This window comes from Coptis chinensis, chromosome 8 (assembly GCF_015680905.1).
Source record: "Coptis chinensis isolate HL-2020 chromosome 8, ASM1568090v1, whole genome shotgun sequence".
NCBI classification, from domain to species: Eukaryota; Viridiplantae; Streptophyta; class Magnoliopsida; order Ranunculales; family Ranunculaceae; genus Coptis; species Coptis chinensis.
The window spans coordinates 85,846,294-85,869,201 of record NC_141463.1 but is presented as its reverse complement, the minus strand read 5'-3'; the positions used below and the strand labels follow the sequence as shown (position 1 = coordinate 85,869,201).

At 38.8% G+C, this 22,908-nt stretch overlaps 2 protein-coding genes across 5 annotated transcripts; both read left to right on the top strand.

Moving 5' to 3' along the window:
* The first annotated feature begins 12,255 nt into the window (after nucleotides 1-12,255).
* On the top strand, nucleotides 12,256-17,938 carry LOC147483818 (phosphatidate cytidylyltransferase 1-like). 2 transcript variants are annotated; one of them, XM_086576425.1, is made up of 11 exons: nucleotides 12,256-12,516; nucleotides 13,062-13,315; nucleotides 13,458-13,609; nucleotides 13,778-13,919; nucleotides 14,196-14,352; nucleotides 15,648-15,695; nucleotides 15,790-15,864; nucleotides 16,563-16,691; nucleotides 16,785-16,841; nucleotides 17,239-17,322; nucleotides 17,418-17,938. In XM_086576425.1, exons 1-11 carry the CDS (start codon nucleotides 12,436-12,438, stop codon nucleotides 17,493-17,495), a joined length of 1,257 nt encoding a protein of 418 aa, XP_086432551.1. In that variant the 5' UTR covers nucleotides 12,256-12,435; the 3' UTR covers nucleotides 17,496-17,938. The 2 variants fall into 2 exon arrangements, with proteins under 2 accessions (XP_086432551.1, XP_086432550.1); XM_086576424.1 differs by having other exon boundaries at nucleotides 12,272-12,516; nucleotides 13,023-13,315.
* Nucleotides 17,939-19,001: 1,063 nt separating this feature from the next.
* On the top strand, nucleotides 19,002-22,399 carry LOC147483817 (protein XRI1-like). 3 transcript variants are annotated; one of them, XM_086576426.1, is made up of 9 exons: nucleotides 19,002-19,371; nucleotides 20,287-20,342; nucleotides 20,431-20,547; nucleotides 20,628-20,767; nucleotides 21,139-21,202; nucleotides 21,300-21,402; nucleotides 21,491-21,531; nucleotides 21,633-21,728; nucleotides 21,849-22,399. In XM_086576426.1, the coding sequence occupies exons 1-9, from the start codon at nucleotides 19,331-19,333 to the stop codon at nucleotides 22,127-22,129; spliced, it is 939 nt and encodes a 312-aa protein (XP_086432552.1). In that variant the 5' UTR covers nucleotides 19,002-19,330; the 3' UTR covers nucleotides 22,130-22,399. The 3 variants fall into 3 exon arrangements, with proteins under 3 accessions (XP_086432552.1, XP_086432553.1, XP_086432554.1); XM_086576427.1 differs by having other exon boundaries at nucleotides 19,179-19,371; nucleotides 21,303-21,402; XM_086576428.1 differs by lacking the exon at nucleotides 20,431-20,547 and having other exon boundaries at nucleotides 19,179-19,371.
* The last annotated feature ends 509 nt before the right edge of the window (nucleotides 22,400-22,908 follow it).

The following is a 22,908-nucleotide window of genomic DNA, read 5'->3' as shown; positions in this document are numbered from 1 at the left end:
TAACAAGTGCCTCCACCATAAGTTAATCCCACATCCAAGGTACCCTTCAAGTACCTTAGTACCCATTTCATCGCCTCCCAATGCCGCTTCCCGGATTTGCCATATACCGCTTACAACACTAATCGCTTTTGGAAATATCCTCACGCGTGTACACCATAGCATACATCAAACTACCCACGACACTTGCATAAGGAACATTAGCCATATGCTTTTGTTCCTCCACCGAACTAGGAGAGAACTTAGTCGAAAAGCCTAAAATGCCCAAATAAAGGTGTAGAAACCGACTTTGCATTCTCCATACCAAATCGAAAATTACTTTTGAAGGTATTTCTTCCGAGATACAACTATCCGCCGCTTCTTCCTATCTTTGTCAATCTCCATGCCCAAGATCTTCTTGGCTCCACCTAAGTCTTTCATCTCAAACTTCGAGAGCTAAGTTGAGATTTTAACTTGTCTATCTCCACCATGCTTTTGGAAGCAATAAGCATGTCATCCACATAAAGCGGGGAGATAGATGAAGTCATTACCACGAAGCCTTCTAAAGTAGACACAAAGAATCATACTTACTTTGGGTGTACTCATGTTGCATCATGAATGTGTCAAAGCATTGTACCATTGCACGGGTGATTGCTTTAACCCGATAAAGGACGATTCAATTTGTATACCTAATCTTCTTTCTCAGCAACGACAAACCCTTCAGGTTGTCTCATATAGATCTCTTCTTCCAAGTCCCCATGCAAGAAAGCAGTTTTCACATCAAGTTGCTCTAACTCCAAGTTGAAGTGAGCAACTAAACTCAATAACACATGAATGGACGTATGTTTGACCACCGGGGAAAATACCTCATTGTAGTCGACTCCTTCCTTCTGTGAAAAACCCTTTTGCTACCACTCTTGCCTTGTACCCGATCTTTGTCGGACTCGGGGAAGGACCTTTTCTTTTCTCGAACACCCATTTATCTTGCCGATAGTCCTTTGCCCTTTGGCAATAAAACTAGGTCCCATGTGTGATTTTTATCAAGAGATTCCATCTCGCTTGCATAGCTACCAACCAATCTCTGTAATGAGCATCTCTAACAGCTTTCTTGAAGCTATCCGCTCATCATCTTCGATATTCGATTGCATATGCCACTAAATCCACCGACCATAGTGTTTCACCCGGCTTCCGTGCCCATACTTGTGCACTTCTTTAACTTGTCTCTGTGGCTAGGGTCAGCCACTACAAGTTCGCGGATGCTCTTTCTCTCTTCTTCCTGTTCTTTGTGGTTCCATGATTTGGTACCTCATCTTGATCTAACCGGTCATATCTTTGCATCGGACAACTCAAGCTCGGTGAGCTTGAACTTCTATAGACTTCACCATTCTCGCCCGGTTCTTCCGGCCATCGAAAGATAACACGGAAGTCTCATCAAAGGTAACATCTCTGGCGACCGGGGAACTTGTGGTCTTCTAGACACCACAATCTATATCCCTTTACCCCATTTCGCGAGCTAAGAATATGGCCTTCTTAGCTCTAGGATCTAGCTTGTTGTCCCTCACATGGTAGTAAGTCGATCCAAACACTCGCGAAATACTATAATCACCGGGTTACGACCACACCTCATAAGGTGTCCTACAATCTATAGTTGGTATTGGTGACCTATTATGCGGGTAACACGCCATGAACACCGCGCATCGCCCGATACTCTTTGCCTAGGCGGCATTAGACAATAAACATCTTGCTCTTTCAAGCAAAGTTCTATTCATCCTCTCTGCCATTCCATTCTGCTATGGCGTGCCCCTGACTTTTGGCAATTCCCCCTCATTCTTGCCGCGAGAACTCTTGGAAAGGTCCATAGGTATACTCAAGCATTACCATTGTCGGGGCGTAATGTCTTTACCTTCCTATCTCATGCGATTCTCAACCCTTGCCTTCCACTTCTTAAATGTCTCAAACATTTCATCTTTCGATTTCATCATATACACCCACACATAGCGAGTATGATCATCAATGAATGAGACATAATAGCGGTTACCTCCTTGGAAGCCACCCGGAGGGTCCCCAAACATCCGTATGCACATAGTCAAGGATGCCCTGTTGTCGTGTGCTTGCTTGACTTGAACTTGACTCTGCCTTTGCTTCCCATACGCCTTGATGCTCACGCGGAACCCATACTTGGCTTCTTCAAGTTCTTCAAGAACCCTCGCTTGCACAACTTCGGGACAAACCCTTTTCACTTATATGCCCTAAACGATATGCCATATCTTAGTGCACTCGGAATCATTACTACATGCACCCACCGCTACATCGCCTATCACCGTACTACCTATCGTGAGTATACAAGGTTCCATATTTTTACCCTTCATAACAACTAAAGAGCCATTAACAATATTTAGGACTCCACCTTCGCCCACAAACTTGTGGCCTTTGAGTCCAAGGTACCAAGAGAAATAAGACTTTTCTTTAGCTCGGGAACATGTCTCACATCGGTTAAAGTCCTCACTACACCATCATACATCTTAACTTCATTATAGTTCCAATTCCTACCGCCTTACAAGCAACGCCATTACCCATTTAAAACGGAACCACCATCAATGCTCTCATAAAAGAAGTAAACCACTTTCTATTCGGGCACATATGATAGGAACATCCGAATCAAGAATCCACCTTTTCGGTCATATAGTCTTGTGTGGACACACACACAGACCGAACTCATCCTCTTCAGAGCCTGAAACATAATTTGCCTCAATTTTTGCCTTACCTTTCTTTTGACCATCTCTCTTGTTCTCTTTCTTCGGGTGAGGACAATTACTTGCGTAATGTCCCTTTTCATTGCAATTGTAGCACTGTACATGTTTTAAAGGCTTCTTTGACTTGGACCTAGAATTCTCATTACTTGAATAATTCTGTTCATACGAATTTCCTCTTGCCACTAGCCCCTGACCTGCATCAATGCTATTTTCTACACGTGTCTTCTTCATCAACTCATAAGAAAGAAGTGCACTCTGAACTTCGTCAAGATCGACGACTTCTCTGTTCATGAATGTAGTCATTAGATGCTCATAGCTTTCTGGCAAGGAAAATATTAAACATGTCGCTTGATCCTCATCATCCATCTTCATACCAACATTCAAATAATCCGCTAGACGTCGACGGAACTCATTAACGTGCTCTTGCATTGTTGAACCATCGACCATCATATACCGATAAAGACGCTTCTTAAGGTACATCTTGTTCGTCATGCTCTTAGTTATATACATAGACTCTAGTTTGAGCCAAATACCGGCAGCGGTATTTTCTCCCATCACACTATACATGACCTCATTAGCAAGACATAACCGGATTGATGAACAAGCCTGAAGATCGAACTCTTCCCAATCATCATTACTCATTACTTCGCGCCTTAGATTTAATCCCTTTTAAAGCCTTGTGCAAACCTTGTTGGATGAGGATGTCCTTTACTTGGACTTGCCAAATCCCAAAGTTATTCTTCCCATTAAACTTCTCTACTTCAAACCTTGTGTTTGACATCTTGGGAGCCATTTTCAAGTTACACACAATAACCCAAAAAATTTCACCTCGAATTTAATCGAACACCTTGTTACACACAAATTTTGAGTACTAAACTCAAAATCCTAGGTCGTATACCTACGCCTCGATACCAATTGATGTGAATAAATGATCAAGGAAACAACGTTACCCACAACAAACCCGATCAATCCAACACAAGGATCGATCCTTCTCGATAGACAAGACTTCAACACCCTCCAAGCAATATCCCAACACTTCTCAATATCAAATAACAAGCATATAAAGTAAAACAATTAATGTAAAAGAAGAACAAACCACAAGATGAGATATATCGTGGTTCGGCAATTTGCCTACGTCCACATTGTGAGTTCCAAGCTTTACTAGATGTCCGGAGTAACAGATTACAAGTCTCTCAATTCACTCACAAAGAATGAATACTCAACTCACAAAGAATTTCTCTCTTATAATCTCTCTTTCTTGGTTTTGGAAAAGTTAGGTTTCTACAAAAACCTATTTTTATACTATTTCGAAAAGCTTCGAACGATGAATTTCGGGCTGAAATTGGTGGAGCGGTGTCGCCCATCGGAGGGTCGGCAGTGGCGCAGTCGCCCAAAACACTGGAGGTCGCTACAGCCATCCGAGGCGCGGTGCGCCAAAACACTAGTCACAAATAAGAAGTCGCGCCATCGCCGAGTCCGAAACACTAGTAGCGGTCTAGACATGAAAGAGAAAAAAAAAATCCCTTTTTCTCTACAGCTACTCACCTCGATACACGCTTACCTTGGCATTCCCATGAATAGTTAAGCATTTCCACTTAAGCATACTCTGCTCTTTCAACCACTTAACGGTACTGCTCATTTTCCATTTCTTCTAGCCGACATGGAAGTGGATGGGTGAACAGTATGGCCGCCACATGTATCTCCTTTTTAAATTCCTCCCTTTTCTGGACGTCCTTTCTATCATTTCATTTCTACTTATTAGCTAGCTTTCCCTATAGAGATCTTAACAAAATAACAGAGCTCTGAAATTGATTTCCGATGAGAAAGAACGCTCGCGGCAATGTTTCGCAACACCCCAATAAACTTTCTATCTGAGCTGAGCCTCAAAAACTGTCGCGCGTTGCATCAAGACCAAAACCTCCAGATCGAAAGTCGCAAACCAAGTCCCGCGTTCACATACACCACGCGCCACCATCTCTACTCAAAGGCCGGAAACCGAAACCCCACAACGCGTCGGTAAATCCTTGGCCTCCATCTCTTTCTTCTTCCTTTCTTATTATTTTCTCTTCTCTCTCTCTTTCTTTTTCTTCCCCTTTCTCTCTCCTATCTCCCTCTTCTTCTTCTCTCTTGAACATCTCCTTCTCTCCCTCCCCTCATCTCTCCTTATCGTCCCCCTTCCTCCCCTTTTTCTTTTCTCTCTTTCTTTTTCTTTTTCTTCTTTTCTTTTGCCGACCTATCCCCCCTGAACTTTTTTTTTAAGTGGAAATTTTATTGAAACTGATAATGAATTTTACAAATAACTAGGACAAGCGTGCAAGCCCATCCATATATATCAAGCCCAAAAAACACAATACAATAAAATGGCCCAAAAGACAAAAGCAAGCCCAATAACATAATTCCATAAAGGGCCCAATATAAATAACGGGCCCAAAAGACCAAAACAATAGAAAAGGCTCAATACAGTATAACAAGCCTAATATAAAGAACAGGCCCAGTACGATTGAATAGGCCCACTAACATAACAGGTGGTACATAAATCAAACAGTAATATAGTCTAAAATATTTGTGTAACTAACCAAATAAATTAAACAAGTAAATACTAATAATTACACTATATAAATTACCTACCATGGCGATATTACCGAAATATCCTTGAGAAAGTTTCGTATTATTACACCAATAATTGTCTAAATCTAATAACATCTCCTAAATAATTTGGGGTATTTCCAATAAAAGCATGGGGCAAAAGAATAAAAAAAAACAAAATAACGACACATCTATTTGGTACCGTTTTTCAGTCAAAATTTCTTTCACATTCTTCATCATCCCTCTCACTATATCTTTAAAAAAAAAAAAGCACCACTCGTCACCACCCCCCCCCCCCACCATCCACCGTCACCTCCATCAAACACCACTGTCCCCCACCATCAACCGTCCCCCACCATTCACCGTCACCTCCGTCAAGCACCACTGTCCCCACCATTCACCGTCCCCTTCCCCTCCCTCAAGCACCACTCGTCTTTGCCCCGCCCTGTCCCCACCATCCACCGTCACCTCTGTCAAATGCATTCAAACTTTAACATCCATTAAACCTGACCCTTACCTAAACCCCGACAAATCTCGAAAAAAAAAAAAAAAAAACAAACAAACAAAAAAACCGCAAGCCTTCTTCCCCGACCATGCCACACCACTGGTCCTGCACCCCCACCATCCACCGTCACCACCATCATTAATCACTGTCCTATAAGACTTCCAACAACACCCGCCCGCCACCACCACCATATTCCAACGAAAAAATAGAAGTGAATGTGATTTCATTCTGTTAATTGTGTTTGGGGTTTGGTTATACTGATTTTGCTTTGTTCTTTTGTTGGTTTGCTATTTGGTTTGTGGGTTTTGCTGGTATTGGATTGGTTTCCTGGTTCGACAATTGTTGTTTATTAGTCGGTTTCCTTTTGGTTTTGAGAATTGTATGTTTGAATTTGGTTTATGGTATGTGGCTTGGTCTGATATGTTGATGGGTATTTGTGGATTCCATTGAACAGTTGAACATGGCGAAACAAATTTTACATTATTTCCTTCTGGTTTTGATTGCTCAGTGTTTGGTTTAGTGCTTTGGTCAGTTGGGAGGTCACGTTCGACACCTGATCACCTACATGATGGGAAAGAAAGGACCCACTGTTGCTTCTTCTAATTTCATTGTTCCACCACTTAAGAAATGTGTTCACTGTCCTTTCCGAGGTCGTCACGGATGCACCAATGGGGTAAACGGTAATGGGTTCACTGTTTCCTACATTCTCACACATTTCGATAAACAACACTTGGATTGCCAGGTGAGTATTGACAGGGTGAGGGATGAACTTAAGGGTGATCGTGAATTGTATCTGTCAGTGGAGAATTCGTTAAAGTCAATAGGTAAATGGATTTGTGGCCTTTGTCTTTGCATCCATGCCAATGGTATGCCGTGTCGTCATCCAAATGATACCATTGAACCTCCTGTTTTGATGGAGAATGGGGAACCTGCATGTGTCATTGTAGGCATCCCCCAACGGCTCCCCCAGCCTAACACTACAAATCTTACCCTCACGACACACAGGGGTGACGGTGATACCCCTAACCCGCGTATCCCTCTTGATGAGATGTTACTTGATAGTGCATTTCATATACCCTTTCAAACTGTGAAAAGTATACCACGTGCTTGTCGTTTGGCCTTTTAAGGTGCATCAAATCTGCTCTTCGATATTACGGGCCGATCTTGGTTCGATTATGCCTTGGGTTCGTCTCCTTCTCTTACCACGTTGCACTCTGCAAGTTGTTTAACCCCAGAATCGTCAGGAACGTCGTTCTGGTAATAGGAAAAACCTTCAACAGAGACAAATTCTCCATGCTTTGATGACATGGAATGAGCATGGAGGGATGTTTCATCTCCTAGAATCTACTATAGAGCCTCCTTCAATCTAGCCACCACAGAGATCTGGTCCTACTCAGAATGTGCGTCGATGCTTGCAGAAAGATGCTGATGGACATTTTGCTGCAGCGGTAAAGGTGTTGTCATCATCGGGGTTGCCCCCAATCTGCGAGAGACCATATGTGCATTAGAGGAGAAGCATCAATCGCGACTACCACCACCGTAAGGCCAACTATTCCCGTTGTTAAGCCCTCTTTTAGTGGTAGAGAGACACCCCTTTGTCCTCAGATAGGGTCATTTCGAAGGGTACTTCTTGTGGTCGTGATGGTCTTCGAGCTCGGCATTTGTTGGATGCCATGAGTGGTCTTCTGCAGCACTATATCGGCTGATTTGCTAGATGCATTGACCCCCAATGGTGAATCTTTGGTTCTGAGGGGCCGATGCCCACGGCCGCAATGGAATTCATTCAAGAGTGCCCCACTTACTCCACTTCTTAAGCCGGATAATAGTATTCGTCCTATAGTTGTGGGGATGGTTTAGCATCATCTGGTCTCCAAGATTGCAATGAAAGGAGTTTCCCAAGATGTGGTAGGATACTTACAGGATTTTCAGTATGGGGTTGGTGTTTCTGGTGGAGCATAGGCGATTCTGCATGCTGTCAACCGCATAGTGTATGCTAACAGTGACAGTACCTCTCTTTCAATGCTACTTGTAGATTTTCATAATGCTTTTAACATGGTTGATCGGACTACCATATTGAGAGAGGTTCGTATCCGTTGCCCAGCTATTGCCCCTTGGGTTGAGTACTTGTATTGTCAACCTGTGAGGTTATATATGGGGGATGGCTACATATGGTCCATTATCGGTCAACAAAGGCGACCACTTTGGGTCCCCTTCTATTTGCACCGGTGTTGCATCCCCCGATTCTCGGGGTTCATCCGGTTGTCGGGCTTGTTGCTTCTGAGCTTGGTATCTAGATGATGGAACTCTGATTGGAGATACAAAACAGGTGGTGACAGCTTTGGGTATGATTCAGGAAGAAGGACCTTCATACGGGTTGGTTCTTAATGTGGCTAAAACTGAGATATTTTGGCCATCACTTGATCCACGTCACTCCACTCCTGGTCTTTTTCCTTCAGATTTGTCCCGTCCTCAGCAGGGAGTCAGGTTGCTTGGAGGTGCGGTCAGCACTGATTCATCTTTTGTCATCGGTCTTGCTTGTAAGCGCGTTGAAAAGGTTGTGACTTTGATGAGCCGTTTAGCTATATTGGAAGATCCACAGTGTGAGTTAGCTCTCTTACGGGCTTGTGCTGGGCTCTCTAAGTTGGTCTTTGTGATTCGTACTTGTCCACCATCCCTTTTTAAGAGGCAGCAAAGACTTTTGATCGGCATCTCCATAGTGTTCTCCAGGGTATTGTGGTTTCTGATGGTCCTAACTTCGGTGATTTGCAGTGGCGTTTATCGATACTCCCATTACGTCTTGGTGGGTTAGGTATTTATTGTGCCACTGATGTCTCTACTTTTGCTTTTGTGGCCTCCCATTGTCAGACTTCTGAGCTTCAGAATCACATTCTTAGGAGTTGTGGGCCAGTGCCTTTGGATGAGATTTTGGATGTTGCTAGCAGTGCATTGAGTCTTTGTCTACCCGATTTTGACCTCAGTTCTATGGCCGTGAATGCTACCGTCCCTCAAAACCACAAAAGTTTTGACAAGCGTTCTATCTATGGTAAGATTGTTGTTGGTCTTGAGAGGGAGTTTATGTTATCTGCTTTCGTCGAAGCGATCGTTGGATGTTTGCGGTCAGAACACGCAAAAAATTTTCTACTTGCTATTCCGATGGAGGGACTTGGTCAGCGTATGTCGTCGGTGGAGTATCATTCTATTCTCCGATACCATCTCATGATTCTTTTGTACTCTGAGGGTGGTCTATGCCCTGTTTGCAAAAAAAGTATACTAGATGCTTTCGGGGACCATGCAGCACATTGTAGACATTTTCCAGGTTTCAAATACCGACATGATCATGTCAAAGATATTTTATGTGATGCATTTTGGAGGGCTGGGGTATAAGTGAAGAAGGAGGCTCCCGTGAATTTTCTCATGGATCCGAATGAGGGAAGATCTACACTTCGCCTGCGGATGTATTGATATCTGATTGTTAGTGCGAGGGGAGACATGCATGTATTGATGTAATCGAGCCTCTCCGTTGGTAGGGCTTGGGAATGGAGTCTTTGAGGTGGGAGAAGCAGCTAAGAGAGCAGCGACAGGGAAGATGGAGAAGCATGAGGAAGTTTGCACGGCTAACCAACATTGTTTCATTCCGTTTAGTTTCGACACTTTCGGTTTCTTGGAACAACAGTCTATTGAGCTTCTCAAGAGACTTCAGAAAGTTATGGGCAATAACGTTATGACAGTTGGTTCTAACGAGTTTGTTTTTATAAGAATATGATTTGCTATTCATAAAGGACTTGCGGCGCAGCTTGTTGCACGATTGTCCTAATTATTTGTAAAATTCCTTATCAGTATTAATAAAATTTCCACTAAAAAAAAAAAAAAAAAAAAAAAAAAAAAAACTTACGAGCCTGGCCTTCCAACACAGATTTAGTCCCATCGATTTCTTTCTGCGGTAGTTAAGGTGAGAGCTTATTAATTTACTATTAAGAGCTAATACATCCCGTTACTCTGTAATGAGTTTGCCATGAATGAACATAAACTTACTTTTTGACACCAGGCCGTTTTGCTCCAAAGAAAAGGTGACAAAATACATGTACTTCCCATTGATATTTTTGTTTTTCGTTTTAGAAGCACTAATTTTAGTCCATTTCTTTTTTCTATGGATTGAATTTCACTCCATTGATGTGGATGTCCCAGTCACTTTATTTTATCAAGTGGTTAATTATTTATCTTACAGTTGGATAGAAAACCATCCAAGTGCGTGGTGTTCGAGGATGATCCAAGAGGCATAACTGCTGCCCACAACTGTACAATGATGGCGGTTGGTTTGATTGGTGCTCACCCTGCGCGTATGTACTACTTTTTTTCTTCCCATCTATTCCAACTCTCAATACCATATCAAATTCAATGCTCGTACTGTGTGTCTCGTTTGAATCAATTTGGACCCTCATCCATGCTACTGATTCCACAAATGGTTGCATTGCAGTACCTTGACGTTGGAATTATGTTTAATAGACACCGTATTATTTTTCTTATAATAAAAACCAGTGTTCTACATTCACCATAGTTCCTCGGAATGCACCCCTTCATTTCTTCTTTTCTGTTGTCTTGTTCCAAGAGCTATTTTCTTGAAAGCTTGAATACCCTCGCGTCTAACACTAACTATTGTCTGAACAAGCAGGTATGAATTGGTGCAAGCTGATCTTGCGGTTGCTAGCTTTAGCGAGCTTTCAGTGATAAACCTTCGAAGATTATATGCGCTTAAGGGTTCGATATTCATGGATTTACAAAAGCAGGTTGTAGAGAAGTCTCCTCCTAAAAGAAAGTTCACCGTTGACACTATCCTCTGATACATTTTTGTGTATTTACCATGTAAGTAGTCGCTTTAGGGCGCACATTTGCAATATGTAATACAGTACAAAATCATGATCGCTGAAACAGCAGCATTTTCTGAGATATCAACACTAAGTCGCTGAAAAGTTGGCGTATTCAGAGTTTATTAGTGTCGAGCATATACTCAGCCCACGAGTTCTCCCCTTGCAAGCAGCAGCTCTTTAACATCTACTTGTTTAAAATCTTTGCGAAGTTTTCTCTAATTCCGTCAAAATTTGATTTTGATTTTTTTTTTTTTTATCCTCATTCGGTTGGAATTCATTCTCATTACTTTGGTATGATTGATTCAAATAAAAAATGGGTGTTTGCATGTTTATTGATGAGAGTAAGAGATTATTGGAGAATAAAAAAAGAATAAAAAATCGTTGTCTTTTTCTTCTACAACTGAATCACCTAGAGTAAATTACTTGTTTTAGTCAATAAATATTTTAGGTACGCTTAATAAAAAAAAAAAAATAATAATAATTTAGAAAGCTAAATGTGTCTAAAATTATTTTATTTATTTATTTTAAAATTGGGACAGGGAGTGTTTTGTTGGTATATCCAAGATCACCTAATAAATTGATATAAAATGGTATATACGGAATTTTAAAAAAATAAATAAGACACATTTGACTTTTATTTCACACTTAAAAAAACTGGGTGGATTTTAGCAATAATTGCAAAATTCAATTGGGTTTTAAGCTAATAAAGACCGAAATTAGGAAGTTTACCTCTTTTATGAATAAACAATTAGGGCTGGCAATGGGTCGGGTAAGAACCGATACCCGATTTGGTCCGAACCAATAAAAGCGGGTCTGGGACAGGTAGTTAGCATATTGGACTGGTTCTGGGTCTTGAAAATCATAACTGGACTCTTATTGGATTGGTTCTGGATTAAGTATGTACCGAACCGTTATGGGCCTAATCCAATTAAAATTTTTAGTCTTATTCTTTCTAATTTTCCTCCACCATATATTTCTATTACCTTATACAACATTGCAATATTTAAAATTCCAAAATAAGATATACAAAACACATATGTAATATTACGATATTTTTTTACATAATAAAAAGATGGTTTCTATTACAAATTTGAATTTCAAATCATTCATTATGCATTTTTTATTTGTATATATTGTTTTTGTGTTTAGCAAAAAAAAATTATTTAATATTTATATAACGAAAATTAGGATCCAATTATTAAAAACTCGGTTCACCGGGTTGAAATTGAGTTTATTGGTTTGGAACGGATCGGATCCGGAATCAAAAAAGAGTTTTCAGTTCAGTTCTGGTTCTCTAACTCAAATATCCATTCAGATCGGGTCCGGTTCTGGGTCTGTATTGTTGAAAAGCGAATCGGTTTTGAATTTCCCTATATCCGGACCGATCCAACCCATTGCCAGCCTATAAACAATCCACCCAGAATCTAACGTCCCAGTATTTCATTTTGCGAGATTCCCTCCAGACTAGCACACGTCATCCAAATTTGTGGTTAAAACATGGTCTTCCACTTTTACCCTCTTAAAGTTTCCATAAATTACAAGCCAAGCCCCTTGATATAAATATACGCACGCCGTAAAAAGCCCACACGCAAGCTTAGATTTGCGAAATCCTGAGCAATCTAGAAGCAAACCCTTGATGCCATTTTCTCTCTATCACAACAACGACCGTTAAACTTCCCCTACTACTTCTACTACAAATAAACCATTCAACAACAATCATCCATTTTTTTTTTTTTTTTAACTTTTTACTATGCAGAACGATTGTAGTACCAGTAGTGGCAGTACCCCATCTACTCCTGGTCGAATTCGACACCGTAGACGCTCAAATGAGGTAAAGCTTTTTTTAGTTGGAAAATATTAGATTTTCCCATGTTTGTTTGCAAAAAATGACAAATAATCGAATTGATAGATTGTTCAGCATATAACAGCTAAAAAATGGTCAAATATTTTATTTGTATATGACAACAATAGACAGAGAGGCACGATAGTGAGAAAATAAGCCCTATTTTACCACTGGTAAATGGTTTGGGGGGATTCTGTTTTCCCACTTCTAGTTTCTAGTGGGAAAATTATACTTGCGTGGCAAGTTGTTTTTGGGGTTTGCCAGTGCCCTTATTAGCAGCCAAACACAAGAAAATTGTGTTTGCCAGTGACATTTGCCACTAAACAAACACACCCGTAAGGATTGTTATAGTCGGTCTGTACACGCTTGCTTGATGCTAGTATTGTGGGAATTAATTCACATAATGCACTTGTGGGCTTGCATTGTCCTTATTACCCTGTTGGCTTTTTATGATTATGACATATAATACCCATTTAACGATTAGATAATTTTAGTGGTGCTTAAGGGCAGTTGCACATGTCCTTTGGTCTCAGGTTCCTACAGAAGTAACAAAAGAAAATGGCGGTCGTTTACTTGTCAATGATCGAAACAAATACAAGTCGATGTTGATCCGTGCATATTCTTCTGTGTGGATGATTGGGGGCTTTGCATTTGTAATCTACATGGGTCATCTCTATATTTGGGCCATGGTGGTTGTTATTCAGATATTTATGGCAAAGGAGCTATTCAATCTACTCAGAAAAGCTCATGAAGATAGGCAACTTCCTGGATTCAGGCTTTTGAATTGGTAAGTTAATCAGCTAATCATCTTTATTGATTTGGGTTTGTTTTGGTCTTTACGGATATATAGCCTAGACGTGAAACCCTCTAATAGCCTAGACGTGCTGATGTGTTTCCTTGTGTATCTTACGTGCTCAATCTATTCTCAGGCATTTCTTCTTCACGGCAGTGTTGTTTGTATATGGCCGGATTCTCAGTCAACATCTTGTCAACACTGTAACTTCAGATCAATTCTTATACAAGCTCGTGAGCGGACTTGTCAAATATCAAATGGTCATTTGTTATTTCCTATATATCGCAGGTTCTACTATCTTCCATTTCCTTCTTCAGTAACCAAGATATCACCCATAAAAAGAAATGTGAAAAGGATCATATATATATATATATATATATATATATATATATATTATATATATATATATTTTTTTTTTTTTTTTTTTCTTCCTATTAACTATACTTCTTATTTCAGGATTTATGTGGTTCATTCTCACACTGAAGAAGAAGATGTATAAATATCAATTTGGCCAGTATGCATGGACACACATGATTCTGATTGTGGTGTTTACACAGTCCTCGTTTACGGTAGCAAATATCTTTGAAGGAATTTTCTGGTGAGACAACTTTCAAGAACCGTTAATTGTAAATTGATATATTTTACACTCCAGTCTCCTTTATATCTCTCAAGTGATGGGATGTCCACACCCTTTCTGATGTGTGTTTGGCTACCCATTAAGAGAAGGTTCCAAGCTTCAGAAAACCCAAAATCCTTGGTTTTTAGTGGTCTCGAGCCACTATATTAGTCCAATGGTAGTTTACAAGAAAATATGTTCTTTTTTATTAGTTTAGCTTGTGAATGATTTTCTGACCATCATTGGGGTTTATTGCAGGTTTCTTTTGCCAGCGTCACTTATTGTCATCAATGATATTGCTGCATATATCTTTGGTTTTTTCTTTGGCAAAACACCTTTGATCAAGTTATCTCCAAAGAAAACTTGGGAAGGTTTCATTGGAGCCTCCTTTGCAACTGTTTTCTCTGCATTTGTGGTGAGTCATCTTATTCTTATTATTATGATGATCATCTTCATCTTCATCATCATTTATCATAATTATTATTATCACAACTATTGTTATAACTGTTATTATTCCTGTTGTTAATATTAACTGGCCCTGTGGTGTTGGTCAACACTCATGGGAAGTGTTCCGTGCTAGTTTGATTTTATATGCAACTCTTGAGAAGTTTTATTTATTGATCGTAGTCCGAACGTGTACAAACATAGAGAATACAAAACTGAAGTAACTATAAATTTGTCTATGTGGTTCTGCTCGGATGATTCAAACAGTTAAAAATGACTTTGTTTTACGTCTTTTTTCGAGGTTTGCAAGGAAATAATAGATCTCCTCTAATGGGTTGTCAATAGTTGGTCGCAGACGTAAATGAGGCAATGTCAATAGTGGGTCTCAGACGTAAATGAGGCAACTGAAAATCAGTTTGATGTCAACAACCACATTTCTTAGTTGATTAGGCAATGGTGGTGGCTTTCTTTAGCCTCTTGTAGATAATCATTCTGAAAAAGATTAACTTAATGTCTTAAAACTCTGCTACGAAAATTTGTTGTAACTGTGTGGCAAAAGCTTCACAAGGATAAAAAGTAGATACATCACAGTTAGGGTTTTAAGAACCTTAATGTCACAAAACCTTAATGTTATACAGGTTTTTAAACTCAACTTTAGAACCCTAACACTCTTTCATGAATCGAAATTCATCAAACCAAAGTCATCCTGCAATAAGCCGGGATTAAAATAACTACAAATCGAAAATACTTGCTCTAGAAGAAAATAAAACAAATATTGAAAATGTACTTAAAGTTGATCCACAATCTGGCTTTATGCTAGTCACAACAGTTACAGATACTGTTTTGCCTGTATCAGGCAAGGAAACAGACTGAAAGAGAAGGAAATTATCCTATGGCGAAGAAGGTTACAAACTAAATTTAGAACTTATTTCGTCCACAATCTGGCTTCAAGCTATATGCTAGTCGCATCAATTACAAATACTGTCTTGCCTGTATCAGGCAAGGAAACAAACTGAAAGAGAAGGATATTATCCTGTGGTGAAGAAGGTTACAAAAGAAATTTAGAACTTATTTGGTACTAAGGACTGAAGGTTTTGTCTTCTCGTTTTTCAACAGTGTTATTTCTATAAATTTCGGAAGCTGTTTTATGACTTTTATTGTTTATGTTTAAGCAACTACAATTTAAGTAATTAGATTTTATGTATGCATTTATTTTGTCAATTTGAATATTACTAAGGCATTGTCGATTGCTAACTTTCTGTGCAGTTGGCAAACATTATGGGTCGTTTCCAGTGGCTTACATGTCCTAGGAAGGTAAATTCTGACAGATTTATTTTCTACCGTTGAAGGCATATGCTGATGTCTTTGAAATAATGCATCTACTTCTTGTATTCCTGAACATATGCAGGATTTATCAACTAGTTGGCTTTCCTGTGATCCAGATCCGATGTTTAAACCAGAGTATTATTCTCTTCAAGGATGGGTAAGAAATCATAATCGAATTTCTTATCTACTGATAGATTTTGATATTGCAGTAGTGAATTGTTGTTTCTAATTATTTTGGCTTGATAACGTCCTATGTGAGTATATGAGGAGTTTCTAGGGCTTTCCTTCTTGTTCTGTCTAGCTCTGTGTAGCTTTTACCAAACTATGTGTGGTCTTTTTGTATGAATCACCAGTGTCAATATGATCTAAGGTCTTCTGTGTTGACTACTGTCAAGATGATTAATGACCTTGGGTTTTCATCTAAGTTACATTGGCATGGATATGTGTGTCCGTATTCAACACGGATACAAAGTGTCCGACACGGGGAAATACCAAACTTGAGGTATATCACATGTAATATGTGTGTCATGTACGACACAGATTATTTTTGAAATATGCATGTCCTACTAACGCAGGTTTTCATTGATGAAAGAGGCCAATCGTTGTTTTGACTCTGTTGAGACTACTGTTCATGATTCTGTAATAGTGCGTGAAACATTATCTCTACTTCCTAGTATAGTTGTTAATTATATTATTAAACTGTATTTGTTTCTAATACATATTACGTGATGTGTGACTAAACTGTCCAAAATTTGATGAAGCTTTTGTTCTTATACTTTTTTCCTAACACTCTTTAAGGTAAAATTTTTATGCTAACGACTTAAAAGTATGTTAACTCTGTTTTATTTCTCCCAGTTTCCTTGGAAAGAGGTATCTGTACTGCCAGTGCAATGGCATGCTCTGTGTTTTGGTTTATTCGCATCTATCATTGCACCTTTTGGAGGCTTCTTTGCAAGTGGCTTCAAAAGAGCTTTTAAAGTCAAGGTTGGTCCTCCTTGGCCATTTAACTAATTAAGGTGATACTGATACAAGAGTGCACCATGAGATTCAGACTTATTAATGTTATAACTTTTACAGGATTTTGGTGATAGTATTCCTGGACATGGTGGCATGACTGATAGAATGGATTGCCAGGTGAGCTTCTAAGGAAAGTCTTTTTTGTGTACAAATGTGTAGTATCAAGGAATGATTTATTTCTAAATAATTAAATCCTTAGTTTTATGGGCATCATAGATGACTTCATAGGATTCTAATATAGTCTGCTGTGGATATAATTATGTTTTTAGTCGGGAATTCTTTGTCCAGTTACAAGCTCATATCTTGTGTTGAGATTTATAATCCCATATCAGGTATCTAAGAGCCTGGGGCCGCTCCACTCATTACCAACTGGTTTTTGGTGGAGAGGTCCCAAGATCTATGTACTTATGCAAGGCTTTTAGATATAGATACACTTTATGGAGTAAGAAAAGATATTGCTTTTAAATTGTTTGTTGGAAATTTCTTACTGTTATTAATTCATTGCCTTTTGTAGATGGTGATGGCCGTTTTTGCATATATCTATCATCAGTCATTCGTTAAATCACAGAACCATTCGGTTGAGACAATCTTAGATCAGGTGAGCATCTAAAATCTTGTGCATGTATTCAATATTTATATAATAGGTATTACTGGAAAGTAAGGTGTGATTTTTTCCTAACTACTTTCCTGTAGATATTGAGAAACCTTTCGTTTGAAGAACAACATGCTCTGTACATGAAGCTTGGGCAGGTCTTTCTTGATAGGAACTGAGGAAGTTTGGTCCATCGTGAAGTGCAATGACTTCAAACGCCTTGCCTATGAGCACACAATGTACATGATTGTGTGTACACTTTCAAGAGGATCCAATCTGACTATTTATTGGAAGCCATCTGCTAACCGCGAGGTTGTATATTACACTTGACCCGCTCTCTGATCATCACGCTTATCACCACTTCACCAGTGCTGGACTGCTGAGACTGTAGAAGTTGTATTTGTTTCACGTATTTAATATGTTTTAAATTTATTAGGTTTCCCTAGGACAATGTCAACTTCTGATGCCCATTATTTGATCCCGTCTTTGGTGTTGTGATAGGAATAATATTGTGGCCATCTGTGTTTCGCTGTTCTAGTGCTAGGCTCTATGTGATTTTGAACTTCTGCGTCAAAGGGCAGTCTTATTGAACACAAAATAATTCGGAAAACTGATTTTGAAACTCCGCAAGGGTTATGCGTGCAGAGAGCGATTTTTCTGATTTCTTTGTAGTTCCAATAATACCACGAGAATTGTGGATTAGACATAATGAAATTAATTATTATTTGGGAAGAAAGAAGAAAATGAGGTTGAGCATTAGTTCAACTAACATATGACACCCACACCTTCGACTTGCAAAGGATATATTCATATATCATATAAAAAATTCATGAATCGTGATACAACAAAATTGTCAATAAAGAATAGATAATCAAGCAGGTGGAATTGCAAAAAGAAATGATTGGTAAAAGAAAGCTTGGATCCGGGTGCTGGCTATATAGTCTGAGTGTGGTGAAACATTTGGGTGCGAATTTTTTGCGACCTGCCAGCCCTCTAGATTATTTTAGTCCTGAACTTTGCCGCTAGTCCACTGTTAACCAGATTGGTCAATGTCTTTGAATTTTAACTTTGATTATAAGGCTCACATTGTATAACACATGATTTAGAGATCCTTTATATGATGCTTTCTCCTTCAAACTTACTTTTAAAATGGTGATGTGGCCTGTATTTTGATTGAGGGCCTGCATTGGTGATGTATTAAGGGTTACTTTCACCTGAAATATAGTGAGATGGGACCAATTTTTTGTCAAATTATCCCACTTGGAAAATAGAAAATAGAAAATTTTGCTAATATCATTTGCTCCCTCTCGCATTCACTCACTGCCGCTCTCTCTCTCACTCAACTCATTCTCAGGTATTCTCTCTCGCTCTCATTTTTCTTCTCTCAAACTCTTTTAAACTCTCGGTCTCTCTTTCTCTCTGTCTTTTTTTTTTTTTTCTCTCGTATTTCAAAGCAAAGATCAAATGTGAAATACACATTAAGCAGTAAAGATACACGTAGATCAAATGTGAAATGTATTTCATTGAAATCTACTTTTGCTTTGAAATACAGGTTGACCTAGTAAAGATACATACACGTAGATCATCAAATGTGAGATGTCTCGTGGAATCCAATGATGTGTCATTTTTCTCCTTTTTAACGAGAATATATATATATATATATACTGAATCCTAAAAAGGCCCATAACCAAGTGAGGTGGATATATATATATATATAGTAGTAATCCAAGAAAGAAAGAAATTTTGGGCACCCCCTCACTTCACTCTTCACTCGCCCATGTTTGCCTACTAGTAGTAATAAATGCGTCCGATTTAAAACGATTTAATAAAAATAATTAGAGTATAAAAAAGAAAAAGAAGAGAGGGCGAGGTCGGCGTGCAGCAGCATTTGCACATTATTATTATTCAATCCAATCCAAATTGCAACATTTCATTTTTTATTATTTATTATTTATGCTTAATTAACAACGGTTGAAACTTCAGATCCTCTTTCGACATTTCAGTTGTTGCAGCGATGGATTACAGTACTACTACTACTACTAACGATCATGATAAGTCAGTACCACTTTTTTTTTTTATTATTATGCATTTCACTTCTGATTCTGATTGTTGGGTTTTTGCTATTTATAGAAAATAATGTGGTCACAAAATGAGTTATTCCTGTTTCAGATTGACATTTAATCATACTTGTTTACTGCTGCATTGCATTTGTTGCGAAGCCTACTTACTATAGAATTTATAAATTATAACTGATTACAAGTAACATGGGTAGATCTATTCATCTGCTCTGCTCCCTTTTCGTTCAACGCCATTTATGTTTCACAAACTCTATAGCCTTGCTAAATATTATTGGATTGTAAAAATGCAAATCAACTTTGTGTGTAATGTCAGCATAAACTGAATCGTTTGCACAATCTAGCCACCCCTATACTTCAACTAGAGTAAGAATAACACTCGTGGATGCTGGACTTTGTAATTGGCATGATGAGTAGAGTCTTATTTTCGTCCCTTTGGCATCTGTGAGTTCAGATATTTTCATTTATACAGTACCTTCTTATTAATCGTACGTACACCTTCTGCTTAAGTATAGTAGTACTAGGATAGACATTATTTGGGCTCTCTAAACCTCCGTTGTTATGGATCGGAAATGAGCATTGCTTCTCTCTCACATCTTTGGTCCCATTTGCTGCTGCGAAAGTTTAAGCTGCTTTTCCTTAGATTTGTAGTTTACACCCGTTGGATTATACCATTGTATGACCTTAAGACTTGCGTGAATTGATTTTACATGGCTGACTCAGTAAAGAAGATTCTGTTCACTTGGTTTACACTAACAAAAAGGAAAGCAGCTTAAAAATTCCGCCAATGCCAAATGCCAATGGGGCATTGTTTTTATAAATTATCTTTCTTCAAATCTTGTCTTCTTATTCAATTCTTGTGATTGATCTTTTTATCTTTGTTTTTCGGTATCAGTGAACTGTGGGAATGGAGGGGCGAAGACTATTATCTCCAAAAGGATTGCAATCTCGGTAAGTCCTTGATATGGTGTATCATATTGTATGTACACAATGGTTGTTCTGAGGTTTCTTACATTCCCACTCTTGTTGCCTGACACAGATATTTGTCATTCCCTATGGGACAGTAACCAGAATGAACACCTTCCATACATGTTTGATGACACAACCCCTGTCAAAGCTTGTGGGGATTTGGCTTACAGTGTCTCCAATAGTAGGAGTGCGTCTTAGTCTCTGTCCTAGTAAATGATTTTATTTCTTTTGCCCGACGAATTAATGATTTGCAAATGTGGAATCCAGAAAACTCAAACAAAGAAGTGGAAGAGTATAAAGAATATTCATCTCAAGTAAAGCGGAGGCGAATGCTACAGTTCAGCCCTCTATCTACTGATTCTCTACTTTGCGATGAAAACACCCAATTTGCGTTTGAAAAATCAAAGGTTTGTATATTCCACCATTATTATGAGGACAGTTTTCTTGTCGTGTATTGATTGTCATGTATATGAGTATGTATTTATAAAATGCTTATAATGCAGTTTGTGCGACATATGCAGTTCTCTTATATGCGCTTATAATGGTTGTGGATACTTGGCATATTCATGTGTACAAATTTTCAATTTTTTTGTTTAGGGTTCATTTGAACGTCATTTTGTGTGTGTGTTGGGGGGGGGGGTTGAATTGCCATTACTCGATATATCAGTCGGTACTTTGTAATGATTGCTTGTTGTTAGTAGCCCCAAAAGAGTACCATTCTCTGTGATGGAACATCTTCACTTACTATATTCATATGTATCCGGTTTTACTTATGCAGGACAAAGAGGACTACATGGAAGAGGTTTCACCTGAAAATACACAGTGGGATTCGGGATGTTATGGTTTGTTTTTTCTCCTAAATCTTCTCCATTATAGTGCAAGAAATGCAGGGATGTAAACCCTTGCTAAGCTTTGTCCTAATTATTTGGTCTATGTTAGGAGATAGATCTGCTTTTAGTAATGGTGGGTTGGATCAGTCCTCTGAGGAATGGCTTTCCAATTGCTTTAGTGATGGTGGGATGCAACTCAGCTCAGATGATATGTATGCTTCTTTTCATTTGACTTTCATATTAGACCTTGGAATGTTATGTTTTAATCTGTATTAATTATCGTAATACATGGACCTGCAGGAATGTTTCTGGATTTTCTGATGATCAAATTGATATTTCAGGTGTGTGAAGAATCTTATTTTCTGAACATTCTTCTTCTTGTTCCTTTACTCTTGATATTTGTATCACGATCAGACCTGTAACATCAAATAATGGTTTGTAGAATTCTGCAACATCTCTGAAATGGAGAGTGATTCAGTGAAGATTTGTCCAACTCCAACTCCAACTCCATCTCCATCTCCTAAAATAGTTTACAAAGGTTGTTGACATCTCTCTCTCTCGCTCACTCCCTCTAGTACTATTTATATATAGATGTTATGTTTGGAAATCAGCACAACCATGGATAACAATATAACTATTTTTTATTCAAACAATTTAGGTAGGAAATCTCACATCCTGACTCCTACAAATTTGGCTTCGTCTGTCGCCTATCCTTTTGCTCTCATCAAACCCTGCGGAGTCCATGGAGATATGACTTTGAAGGAGATAAACCAGCGTATTCTGAGTCCAGCTCAATCAATATCAAAGAACGATAGAGATGACAACCCTTCAGTTTCTTACCCAACTTCAGCTTTTTCTGGGAAACCTGTGGTTGTTAAAACTAAAATCCGCACTGAAGGAGGGAAAGGGAGTATTACAATCATGAGAACGAGAGGCTAAAGGCTGAGTTTCAAGTTTTTCTTTTGTATCTTGGGTTTGGTTGGGTCTGCTGGATTTACTGAAGGGGCTGTATAGAAAGAGTAGTCCTTTTTGCTGTAGGGTGTTTTCTTGGAATTCATTCTTCCAAGTGCATAGATGAATGTTTTGTACACAGTGATCAAAGATCAGAATGAGGATCTTGCTGTATTGAAGAACCTCTAACCAGCTTTTCAGTTCACTGTAAGTTGCTTCTACTAGGTGGGACCTAAATGTGCAAAGTATTTTGGTATCTCCTGGCTCTTGAGATGTTTCGTTGTGTGTTTTGGTTCTTTTGAAAGTTGCTCAGTGGTAATTTTTAATGCATAACCACTGTTTTGATTCTTTTGAAAGATTGGGAAATGTCACGAGGGGCTAAACAATTGTGTTCTACTATTCCTCTGGTGTTGCAGTAGTGCAGTACTATTCCTCTGATACACATAACAGTTGCTATCAAATGGAAGATGTGTCTGTAACTCTGTACCATCAGAGTAAGTGGTTGTCTCGTGACATGATAATCAAACGTTTATTTTTTCACGATTTTTACTTGATCTCATGGCTGGCTTGTCAGTCTCCATTTCCTTGTAAGAACCATAGATCAAGTATGGGCTAACTTAAACATTTCTTCCCCATCTGTTGCAAATAATTTATTCTTTAAAAGGGGCAGTTTTCGCCAATTCATATCTCATCCAAAGTCCCAAAACGTCATATCAAAATATTTTCATATCAAAAAAAGAAAAGAAGAGAAAAGCAGTAGCCCTGGG